General features: G+C 42.0%; 1 protein-coding gene across 3 annotated transcripts; it reads left to right on the top strand.

The window, feature by feature from the left end:
• Positions 1-2,953: 2,953 nt before the first annotated feature.
• On the top strand, positions 2,954-9,853 carry LOC146636159 (vang-like protein 2). Of its 3 annotated transcripts, none has more exons than XM_085350736.1 (7): positions 2,954-3,039; positions 5,580-5,703; positions 5,788-6,395; positions 8,130-8,266; positions 8,518-8,653; positions 8,991-9,237; positions 9,596-9,853. In XM_085350736.1, exons 1-7 carry the CDS (start codon positions 2,969-2,971, stop codon positions 9,851-9,853), a joined length of 1,581 nt encoding a protein of 526 aa, XP_085206862.1. In that variant the 5' UTR covers positions 2,954-2,968. The 3 variants fall into 3 exon arrangements, with proteins under 3 accessions (XP_085206862.1, XP_085206860.1, XP_085206861.1); XM_085350734.1 differs by having other exon boundaries at positions 2,969-3,039; positions 8,130-8,305; positions 8,542-8,653; XM_085350735.1 differs by having other exon boundaries at positions 2,969-3,039; positions 8,130-8,299; positions 8,542-8,653.
• The last annotated feature ends 3,136 nt before the right edge of the window (positions 9,854-12,989 follow it).

Here is a 12,989-nt window from a genome sequence, read left to right on the forward strand (position 1 = left end):
TCACATGACAGTGGACTGCAGTGTAAATCAACTAGTGAATCGATTACAGTGGGATAGCCTTATCTGATCAGTGTGATCGATGTGATTAACTGTGTCCTGTCAGCGTGAGAGAGAGAGATGAGGGGCTGGTTTTGTTCACATTCATGGCACAAAATAGTTTCCAATCTGTCAGAAACATTTACTGTAAATTCTGACATTTTGCATTAAGTTTGTGTTTGTCTGCAGAGATAAAATATTCTACTTGAGCATGTGTCAGTATGCCTCCCATAGTCAAGGACATCCATGGAGGTTTGCACTCTCTAGACACACAGAGGTAACTGTGGGGCTGTTTTTCACTCAGTCCTGATGGTTTGTAACCACCACTCTCTCATGCTCCTTTTTCTGTTTGAGACAGTATTTGAAAAAAACCCAAAAAAACCCCTTTGTCTTGATGAGAGGTATCATGCTCAAACTGCAGCAGCTCTGAAGATAATTTTTCATCGTGTCAACAGGGAATATGAGTTCTTAGGTCAAAGTGATTTCCATTTTTATCCAGAAAGTTGGCAGAGCGCTCTGCCCAGCATGGTGCTGTGACAGGTAGTCCATACAGCCATGTCTCTCTCTAAGGAGGCAAGAATGCCGTTTTATGCCCTGTGGACACAGCAGACAAAAACTATGCTTAGCAACTCATTGCTAAACTCTTCACTTCATTTATGTGTTCCCTCTTTTAGCTCATATACATTCAAAGAAGGTTTTACATGAAAACTGAGGAGACATTTGACTTTTATTGGGATAAAAGTCCTCACTTTTTAAGTAGAGATAGTGTCTCTCTCATGAATCCAAACCTGGAGCTGGTTCCACAGAGGAGGGGCCTGAAAGCTGAAGGCTCTGTTTAACTGTTTGTTCTAAAACATGGCCAGATTTCTAAATAATCAGGTCAGCGTATTTACAGTCAATTATATGTGAGCCACAAGCTCTAGGCCACATCCACACGTACATGGATATCTTTTTCAGTATCAGTATCAAGAGGCCAGTATCACTAATATCATCATCTCACACACATAGCTCTAGCTTTAAACACAGAACTAACTCCAACTTACTTTTTAAGTCTTCTGTTTATAAGGGGCTGTTAATCAGAAGAAAGCTGTCTTAAAAAGGAAGGTGTGAAACAGTTTGTCCGCTGTGAACCAGAAGCTCAGGATTCACAGTTTTCTTTCAACCTGTGTTTCTTCATTACGTCAGTGCAAGCAGATATCCTAATATGTTCCCTGATAAGGCACACATCTCCAGCTGAGAACAAAGAAGCCCCACCCATCTGCTGTTTAAATATTTTGTTTGCTAGGAGCAGCCAATCAGAATAAACTTGTCTAACAAGGAGGGGGAAGGGAACTAAAACTGCTTGTTTTTGACAGTGAAGAGAGGGGGTGCACAGAGCCCGAGTATAAAACGAATAAGGGTTATATTTAACTGTGAGTTATGCAAAACTGCATGAGTGAAGTCTAATAAAAATATGGAAGTTGAATATAACAGGTTCCCTTTTAAAGCGGTGGTCCTCATTTCTGCATTATTAAAATAATAACAGCTTCTACAAAGTAAATAAATCAGTGTGTCAGAGAAATATTGATATTTAAGTGTCAGAAATTTTCAGTGACCCTCTGTGGATGTCAGACAACTCCACATGAAGGTCCGATCTCCTAAAATTTAAACCTACTCATGCGCCTTCTTGGAAAATGTCCGTCTTCAGAAGTCCATGTTTGAATCACATGAAAGCCGTTAAGTAAAACCTGAAGTCTCTAATGTGGAGATGTGATGCTTCAGGTCACGGCACAAACTGAGAGCACGAGGTGGCTTGTTATTAGATTAAGTGTCCGCTTTTTCTGCAGGCAGTTTGGAAAGTACCCATGAGAAAACAACCCGGCTCTATCTGCATGAAAACAAAAACAGATTACAGGTCTGTGGATTCAGAGGAATGTCCTTACAATGATGCCAGATTTGCTTAGTTTAAAAAAAAGTCTTGAGGTGTGCAGTTGAGGGATAAGAGAACAGGATGGGGTGCTGCTGAGTTGATGTTTTGGTCGCCACGACAACTGCTCCCCCTCCTGTCTTTTCTCACCGCTAGCCTCCCATTCATCCCCATTGTAGTAGCTAAGCTCCGTTGCCCCAGGAGACCACGGGGGACAGTTGGGGAATGTGGGCGAGAATGCAGATCGCAGACCGACCCACAACAAAACACTGCGGAAGGTTAAATATACCGAAATAAATGAAGCTCACTTTAAAAAGCAACAAAGTTCTTTATTCTTTTTTAAAACTGCATGTTTCCAAGTTTTTCACGTATAAGACAGCAGGAATATTTTCAAGCGGCTGCCATGTTGGGCATCTGTTCCTGTGTGTCCTGCACACTGGAGACTTGCAGCCTAAGAATAGAAGGTGATGTGGTTGCCCTTCATTGGCTGAGAACACACTTGGAGCCAAATCACTCAGTTTGCTCATTTAAAAAAAAAAGGCAGAATAATGGGCTCAGTTATGCTCTTCCATACACTTAGAGTGCCAACATTTCAACAAAGCTGTCTCTCTTCTTGTTGCCATTCCTCAGTATGTGTCCCTCTGAGACTGTTTTACTTCTGTCTCACATGACAAATTATCTTTTTCCTATCCCTCCTTCTCTTCATTCATCTCTCTGCCTCCTCTCCCCGCTCTCCCTCTCTCTTCTCTCTCAGCTTTCTCTCTCTCCCAAATGGTCTCCATGCCTTTTCCAAACACTCCCTATCTATAATTAATCTCTCACTCTGTCTTCCTCCCCCATCTTTCCGTCTTCTCCCAAGGCTCCAAGATAGATTCCCTCAGGAGTAAAGTGGATCTGCTGCGCCTCCCTCTGGCCCTCTCTACCAAGTCCATCAGCAACTGCAAGAGCCAGTTGGGAGTGGTCTGGGACAAGGGCGGTTTGGGGACAGGAGTGGCCCGGAAACTCCGCCCACCGCCGATCACTGACATGGACAACGAGTCAACGTACTCGGGATACTCTTACAAGTCATCCCACTCGAGGAGTTCCCGCAAACACAGGTAGAAGAAGCAAGCTGAGCAGCAATGCTGTCCAGTGTTTGTGTTTGTGTCTGTCATTGTCCTCACCCCGTTTTAAAATAGCAGAGCATTTCTGAAAGGCTGAGGTCTTTAAATCTAAATTCTAATGATCGATGAACTTTTCAGTCATATTACAGCTGGATGTCACAACTCTTACAGTAATAAACCAAATCTGTGATTAGGACGTGAGCAGCGAAACTATCGCTATCAAGTACTGTGATCACATGTCATCATGGTGCATAACAACCACATGACAACAAGCGAAAATGACACTTCTGACATCTTAGAAACCCACTGAATCATTTTAATTTCACAACAGTAACATCTAATTTGTATCCACAAAACTTTTAATATTAGACAAATATGCGAAATGCAGGTGTGATTTATCCACACCTCCCCAGTCCTCTGTGAAAAAAGAATTGCCCTGTTTGTTAAATCATGAATTAACTTTGATTAATTGCACTCGGGCTTTATTACTGCTAGACCTGTCAAATCAAGAAATCACAAAAGATCGCAAAAAGGAATACATCATGCCATGACTTAAAGAAACGGCTGACAAACAGCCAGTTATGTCTAAGCCATGTCTAAGGCTTTGTGATTCCATGAACCGCAGTGAGAGCCATTATCCACTAATGGATAAAACTTTGAACAGTGGTGAAGCGTGTCCTGCCTACCAAAATGACTCAAAGAGCACACTGACGACTCATCTAGGAGGTCGTAAAAGAACCTAGAACAACATGTAAAGAACTGCAGGCCTCACAAGTCTCAGATAAGGTCAGAGGTTATGATTAAACAATAAGAAAGAGACGGCAAAAGTGCCATCCATGCGAGAGTTCAAGGAGAAAACCACTGCTGAGCAAGAAGAACACAAAGGCTCGTCTCACATTTACCAAAAAACATCTTTGACTCCAAAGACTTTTGGGGGGAAAAAAGCTGAACTTTCTGGAAGATTTGAGTCCTGTTAGATCTGCATTAAACTGGCACAGCATTTCAGAAAAACACCATCATACTAACAGTCAGACATGGTGGTGTTAGTGTGATGGTGTTGCTTCAGGACATGAATTCTGATCCCTACCAGATAATCCTGAAGGAGAATATCCAACCATCAGCTCATGCTCAAGAGCGGAACAAAAAGTCTTCCACATGTGAAAGCCTCAGTTTTTTAGTTTTTTGGCACTGCCAGTTTTAGGGGCACTTGCATTTTAATGCAGGCTGTAGGTTTGGAGAACTGTTTTCCCCTTAATAATGAAATCATTGTCTAAAAACTCCAAAAGTTGATTCTGTTCATCTGGACGTAGCGTTTTCAGTGGGAGAACACGTCCAGAACACGTTGGATTTTGTTGAGAAGGTGAGAGATGTCATTATGGAGGCAGATGAAACCGTGGTCTCGTACGATGTTACATCTCTGTTCACTTGCATCCCAGTCACGGAAGCGTTGGAGGTAGTTTGTAAGAGATTACAGGATGACCTCAACCTCAGCAACAGGACCACTCTCAGCATCGACCAAGTGTGTTTGCTTTTCAAACTGTGTCTTCATTCCACCTACTTCACATAGAAGGGTCAGTTCTACAGGCAGAAACATGGGTGTGCCATGGGCTCCCCAGTTTCACCTATCGTGGCCAATTTGTACATGGAAGAAGTGGAAAAAAGGGCTTTGCTATCCTACCCTGGAACACCACCAAGCCATTGGTTCAGATATGTGGATGACACCTGGGTGAAAATAAAATCTCAGGATGTACCACAATTCACGGATCACATTAACTCGGTGGACCGACACATCAAATTCACCAGGGAGGATATGAAAAGGGGCAGGTTAGCCTTCTTAGACTGTGAGAGTTCCATCAGTAATGGGGGACATCTAAAAGCTGACGTGTACTGTAAACCTACACATACGGATCAGTATTTAAAGTTTGACTCTCATCATCCACTGGAGCACAAACTCTCCCACTGAAAACGCTACGTCCAGAGGAACAGAATCAACTTTTGGAGATTTACTTACCTGGATGACTGAGCACGCATCAAGACATTGTCTAAAAACTGCATTTTGTCTTTACTTTAGTTATCTTTGTCTAGTATTAGAATTTGTTTGATATTCTGGAACATGTAAGTGTGACAAATATGCCAAAAACTAAGAAATCTGGAGGGGAGCAACTATTTTTTCACCACATTGTATTGCTATGTCATCAATGGACAGTCCGTTAATTGACATATAAATCATCTGACTAAAATCAAACAAACAACTCTAGAGCACGGGCATTCACTAGTAAATAAAAAATAACACATATCTTTAAAGACACTAGATAAAGTCAACACGCTGGTTACATGAAACAGTAGTGTATAATTACATTATATGTTCATAATAACAATGCAGTAGATTATGGAAAAATATAAAATGATGTTTTTTTCTTAAATAGCAGAGTTTCACCACAACCGCTTCTGAAGAATCAGATCAAAATCTGCTGACATGAATTAAGTGTTGTGCGTTTGTAGACGATAACTACTTTTTTCTTGTGTGTGTGCAGGGAGAGAAGGGACAGGCATCGCTCTAAGAATCGCGATGGCAGCATCCGTGGAGAGAAATCTGTGGTCATCCAGGCTCCGGGGGAGTCGCTGCTGGACGCAGATTCCCCCAGAGAGGACGACAGGGTGAGAGATTCATTTTTCATTTTTAGTCTTGTAACAAATGTTCTTCATAGCCGCAGCATTTCTGACACTGACCTCTTCCTTCAGGATGACAACTGGGGTGAAACGACCACGGTGGTCACCGGCACCTCCGTGGACAGCATCTCAAACGAGGACCTGACGCAGCTATCTAAGGACTCAGACGACTCTTCAGCGCTGGAGTGCCGGCGTTACATCAGCCCAGCGCTGGGAGCCATTCTGGGCTTCGTCTCTCTGATCACTCCACTGGCCTTCTTGGCCCTCCCACAGTTCTTGTGGCGGGACTCACTGGACCCTTGTGGCACGCCGTGCGAAGGCCTTTACATTTCACTCGCCTTCAAGCTCCTGATCCTCCTCATCTCCACGTGGGCGCTGTTTCTCCGCCCGCCCAGAGCCGCTCTGCCACGCTTCTTTGTGTTTCGCTGTCTGCTGCTTGCGCTGGTCTTTCTCTTCGTGGCATCCTATTGGCTCTTCTATGGGGTGCGGGTGCTGGAGCCCAGAGAGACAGACTACAGGGGGATTGTGGGCTATGCGGCATCTCTGGTGGACGCGTTGTTGTTCATTCAGTACCTAGCCCTCGTGCTGCTGGAGGTCAGACACCTGCAGCCTGCTTTCTCTCTGAAGGTTGTGAGGAGCACAGATGGAGTCAGCCGCTTCTACAATGTGGGACATCTCAGGTTAGTAAGTGTGGAAAATCAGGAGTATTTGTCTATTTTTTGTGCCTCTTTTTTTTCTCGAGTTCTCTGAAATAATGCTTTTTAAATTTCAGTGACACTTGCTGCAGAGTTTGGCCACGCTGTAGTAGGGGGCAGCATTTCATCACTGTTTGATCTGTCTGGGTCATGTTCGTTTCAACCCACTGCTAAGATGTCCAAAAAAAGCCCACTTTGTTTCGCACCACATGCATTATTTTCTCCAAACCGCATGTGGATCAACTCACAAAAAAAAGTCCAGATTTTGTTACGAAGTTTTCCCCACAGTGTCGGTGGAACTGTTCAGTCCTACAACTTTGACTGACTCTTGACCTCAATGCATTGCACTAATTCTCAGTTTTAGTCATTGCTCTAGTTTTCCTGCAGTTACCAACCAAACCGCAGTGAGTGTTTTTTAAAATATGCAAAGATCGTGTGGATGGTGTTGCTTTCATTTTCTGTGGGTGGTTAGGAAGTCACGCCTGTGCTATGTGTGTTAGACCCCTCTTAACCTTTGGCTCTGCTGCGAAGCTGCAAGCATGTGGTGGTGGTGGTGCAAGCAGAGCGATCGGACTAAAAACTCAACACAACTGCAAAATATGTGGCCATAATTAGGTGATGATTTTATTTAGAGGATTGCAAATCACAATAACAGTCATCTTCAAGATAAAGACGTTATAGATGAAAAGGGAACAGCCCAGCAACACTGGAGAAGGGGAGAAAAAAATAAGCTCTGGATGGACCAGACAGCTCAGGAGGGCAGACGTCTGCTACAAATGTCCAATTGCACAGCAGGATGGGTGAGAGCTGATAAGGATCACAGATTCAGACGGGATTAGGCCCAGATCCTGTTCAGCTCTGATCATTTTGCACTTAACTCAGGGTGAACATCCTCAGAGTGGACTGAACTCTGATCAACCTTACTGGAATGGGAAACTCCAAAATTGTCGATCTCACAGTTATTCAAGCCACAGTTTCTTTTTAAACTCAGAGTTTGTTGAACCTGCTTCCTGTAATAGGGCCCTGGTGACTGTGGAGGTCATTTGAGTGCAGTGAAGTCATTGTCACGCTAAAGAAACCAAGAATATTGTGACTTTGCGTGTTGCCATGGAGCTGTAAACACTGTGGTCATAAAGGGATGGACATGATCAGCAACGATACTCATGTAGCCTGTGGTGTTTAAATAAAGATCAGCTGCTATGAAGGGACCCAATCTGTGCAGAGGAAACATCCCCCACACCACCAAACCACCAGCAGCAGCCTGAACTGTTGATGAAGGCACGACGGAGCCATGCTTTCATCTTCTTTGTGCCACTACACTTACCATCTGAGTGTTGCAGCAGGTTGTCTCAATCATGTCTACATGCCTAAATGCAGAGCCCTGTGATTGGCTGATCAGATATTTGTGTTCATATGCAGTTGAACAGGTGTTCCTAATGAGGTGGCCAATGCAGCGTACGTCATAGCAGAGGATTGTTGCTGCATGTGATTTATAATTCTTGCACTGCTGTGCACTTTTTCTTGTTTCACACTGTTATGATTGATGTACGTTGTTAGTCCACAGCAACCGTTTTTTGAGCGGCGCTCCATCTGAGTGACTGTGGCTGTTTCTTCCTGTTTCAGGGGCAGTAAAGCAGCGAGGATGTTAAGGTTGCTGACGCTGATAACAACCCTGCGTCTGTTTTAACAAACTTTCTTCCTCTTTGTTGTGCAATGCAGCATTCAGAGGGCCGCAGCGTGGGTTCTCGATCAGTACTACAGCGACTTTCCGGTTTATAACCCTGCGTTGCTTAACCTCCCCAAGTCCATCCTCACCAAGAAAATGTCTGCTTTCAAAGTCTACAACCTGGGGGAAGGTAACAATTCAGCTGAGGAAAAAAACCTTATCAGTCCGAGTGAAATAAATGACGCTGAATGAAAAAGCAGTTTTCACCTCCACATGTAAAGCCATAGCTTCAGATTGCATAGTGAATTTCACACAAGCACGAGTCTATTAATTTATTTCTTCCAAATTCTGCATGGAATAATAACTGATAAGCTCATCAGAAGTATCAGAGCCACCCGTGTTACTCTGCTCACAAATTAAATGTCACATTTCTGTTCACAGACAACAGCACCAATAACTCCACAGGCCAGTCCAGAGCCATGATTGCAGCGGCCGCTCGGAGAAGAGACAACTCTCACAACGAGTACTACTATGAAGAGGCCGAGGTGGAGCGAAAGGTCCGCAAACGCAAAGCCAGGTACTAACGGGTGTGTGAATACAGAAGCATTCACTGACAAAGATGCAGAAGTTGCAGACTTGGTTAAACTTAAAAGTTTGTTTTCCTACTAAAACATAATCATATAAACATACTCAAAGATAAGAAGGAAGCACAAACACAAAAAATGATGTTAAGATGTTTGTTGTCATGAACTAACTAAATTTGTGGAATTCATATTATTACGTTTTTACCTGAAAGTCCTAAAATGATGCTCTTTTTTTCCCCCTGGGGTAATAAACATAGAAGTATAGAGTTTGTAGTTTGTAATGTACATGACATCGGTTTAGTGGAGTCATGGTCTCCTTAATCCTCACAGGCTGGTGGTGGCAGTAGAAGAAGCTTTTACCCACATCAAACGTCATCAGCAGGAAGATGCAGTCACTTCGTCTCCCAAACACCCGCGGGAGGTGATGGACCCCAGGGAGGCAGCTCAAGCCATATTTGCCCCCATGGCGCGGGCCATGCAGAAGTACCTTCGTGCAACCAGGCAGCAGACTTACCACAGCATGGAGAGCATCATCAGCCACCTGCAGTTCTGCATTACCCACAACATGACACCAAAGGTAAGGAGGGTCAGTTTGTGTGCGTGATTTTCCCCAGTTCAGTCCTGGGAGGAGACACACATCCCTTTAGGGTTGTGTCAGGAACGTAGAAATAAAAATATGATACAATAAGCAGAAATGCACTATTTCCAGCTAAAGGTTCAAATAAATGAGTTCGGCTCTTGTGTAAGTAGGCAAAGTATGAAAACAGTGTGAATTTCTTTTATAAATGTTTTGCATTTGATTATGAATTGTGATCAAAATTGTCCAGCATTAAAGTAGTGGCAGCATTTTATTTTGACATCACATCCAGCCACATTAAACAGTGTGATGGAGTTTGTTCACAAACCGTTCTGCGCATTTTCTGCTGTCATTAAAGGCTTTCCTAGAGCGTTACCTCGTCCCGGGCCCCACCCTGCAGTACCTGGACAGCAACAGGGGGCGCCAGTGGACACTAGTGAGCGAGGAGCCAGTGACCGCCTCTTTACGTCAAGGCCACGTCTTCTGCCTGAGGCGCCTCGACCTTTCTCTGATTGTGACAGTAACGCCGCTTCCTTTCTTGCACATAGCCGAAGAGTTTATTGACCCTAAAAGCCACAAGTTTGTCATGAAGCTTCAGTCAGAGACGTCTGTGTAGGAGGGGAGAGGCACAGGGCAAGGCAGAGGAGGGGCAGGATGTCGCATCATATGTACTAATAACTGAGGGCTAATTTTTGGGGGGGACTTTTTTAAGGTATATTTTGTTTGTTCTTTATTTACTTTGCAGTATTTAAAACCTGATTGCCATGACTGTTTTTCAGAGTGTGAGACAGAATGGTCTTTACTGACATGAATATAGGAAAAACACCAAGGCCACAAAAATAGCAGGTCGCTGACCATCTTCTGTTTACTTGTTTGTAAAACTGCTGACTGTTAACTTCGCTAAGTGATTCTACTTCCTGTTGTTGCATTTTGTTTGCTCTTTAAATGAAATTTTTATAAATGTGATATTGCACCATTTACCTAAGATCCACCCATTATAGATCCATGTAGGAAAATATTCGAGTATTCTTATTGTTCTTAATGACCTTTTCTATGTGCAGTCAGACCTGAAAGGTTTCGCTTTACTTTATCTTTCTCAGACTTAAGCTCAGTTCTCTTTTCTTTCTTTAGCATCTTCTTTTTTTACTTTTTTTAAAACTTTTTTTTAGTTCCTGACAGACGGACCTTGAAAGGCAAAAAATGAACAGAAAACTTTACTAAAAGTTTGCCTGACATTGATAGACTGCTTTCATAACCTAAATATGGAGACATGAAACCATCTTTGAGTTATTTCTTCTTATATTTTTTTATTCCACTGAATGAAGGTGAAATGCTAACTTTGCAGTAAATATGTTGTTTATGTGGTTTGGTCACTCACTGAGAGGTCCATCAACAGAAATGTCTTACATGATGAGGTAAAAAAAAAAAAGAAGCTAAATTAGGAGCAGGGAATGGAGCCTTTCCCAGCTATCGTAGATCAAGAGGTAGCTGGGCTAACAAGGAGAGGCAGGCAACCACATTTAGAATCAAAAGTTGAGAAACTCTTCACAAATGGTTGTTTTGAATTCAGAACATTCTTGCTGTGAGGTAACAGTGCTAACCACCGCACTATGCACTTCCCACTTTATAAAGTCTTCCTCTATAAGCAAAAATACTGCATTTAATAATTTTAATTGGCCTCATGAATGCATTTAGTCTTTATGGCCTATTTTAAAGTCCTATTTAATTAACAATAGCGATGGATTAATGCTGGTAAAGTCGGGCCTATATTAGCAGCGGGCCTGTAAGGGAACAGCTTATATCAGGCTGTTTTGAAACTGCAGAAGCTCTAAAAATAAAAACTTCATGTAAGTGTTTCAAATGAGAAAACCTTAAAGAGTTTCATTGTATGGGTGCCCTTTATTACTGCATTATGAAACATGAGCAAGTATGGATGACAATAAAACCCACAAAAGGTTGATTGTATTGTTAAATCTATGAAACTGAAGCAGCAGAAATCCACCTATGCTTAGGTGGTGCAGACATTACACCACCATTGGCACCCGGAGCTTATCTAGCCCTGTGCTATGTCTGTGTATGGGGGTCAACCTTTAATGGTTATGAGTAGATGAATCTATAACACTAGCTAGAGCCTGGTTGTCTGGAGTAATAACAAAGGTATTGATTTAAATGATGGCTATAATTAGGTGTCTTTTGTCATTCAGAAATGTCTTTTTTTACACTACAAATAGTCGTGTTACTGATGAGCAGTTTACATGTACATTTAGAGTGTTTCCCTTTTATAAATGTAATTTTGTATTTTATCAGGTGTATTTTGCTGTCACTTTGTTGTACTGCAAATAATCTCTAACACTCATCTTTACAGATCACTGTCTTTTAAGGTTGTTTAATCTTAAAAAAAAAAACACTATTAAATGATGTCAGTCAAACCTCTTATGTGTCACCATATGTTTGAGTTGTGGCCGGGGTTTTTTGGTACTGAAAAAGGGAAGTGACGCTGACATAGTAGTAGTGTGTGCACCCAAACGCGAGGTGACAAATTTCCACAGTCATGAGATTCCATGTAGCTAAAGTAAGTTTGAATTTGAAATACTACGGAAACATAACCTATGATAATACAAATGTGATACAATTGAAGATGAAACCATGAAATAAATCCAAGAGAAAAACTGAAAGAAAGATGTGAAATATACCAAAAAAATAGAGGTTTGTAACGTTGATAACAGGAATATTTAGAAGAAAAGTGATAAACATGATATAACAGGAATGTTTTTAATGAAAGTAGTAAAGTATTTCCGTAGTAAATTGTATGATGTGGTAAAGAGTGGTGATTGGAGCTGACTTTAATAATATTTTAATAATATTTTATTCTATTGTATATAGTATGTTATTCTATTTCATTCTATTCTATTGTTTTTCTTAATTTTTGATGATTGTAACTTTGTAGTCCACTTTCTGCCATGCCAACAAATTTCCCACATGGGGGACATATAAAGGTTTATCTTATCTCTCTTAATTGACATGCATGTGTTGGGCAGGTATGTTGTTAAGGAGGAAAACACAGAAAGATGGATGGTTGTAGATTTCCAAAAAGGATGGACATTGGTGTGGTGAACACTTCCCAGATGGAGGACAGGTAGTGAATCAGGAAGGCAGTTGGTCTGGATGACATACCTGACAGGGCCACAGGCTTTTTAACCAAACTCATTAACACAGTTTGGTGATTGAGACAAAGAGTACTTTGACTGATCTTCAAGAATAAGGGTGATGTGAAGACAGGTCATTGAGATGAAAATGTTAAGGTTTTCTCTGGGCGTGACCAGGATAGACAGCAAAAAAAGTGAGTACATCAGAGGACAGCTCAGGTGGAGCGTTTTGATAAAGTTAAAAAGTCAAGGCTGAGATGGTTTGGAAATGTTCAAAGGAGGGAATGTGGATATATTGGACAAAAGATGATGAATATGGAGCTGTCAGGAAGGAGGAGAAAAGGAAGAATGTTTATGGTTGTAGTGAAGGACAACATACAGAGAGTTGGTGTGATGGAGGCAGATTTGGAAAAAGGACAAAGCAATGTAGTAAATACAAAAAATACTCTTTTGAGGATTCACACACAGGACTCCAAATTCTGATGCACACAAGGAAATTTATTAACAATCTTCACTGGGTGTAACGTACGCTTCCTCTGTGGATCCTTCAGGCTGTAAGAACAAAAGAAAGTCATAGCACTTTTACTGTGTTTCACGCCAACCACC

Source organism: Diplotaxodon limnothrissa, linkage group LG3 (genome assembly GCF_057381915.1).
Source record: "Diplotaxodon limnothrissa isolate DT_005_m linkage group LG3, D_limnothrissa_male_GT1.1, whole genome shotgun sequence".
Lineage (NCBI taxonomy): Eukaryota > Metazoa > Chordata > Actinopteri > Cichliformes > Cichlidae > Diplotaxodon > Diplotaxodon limnothrissa.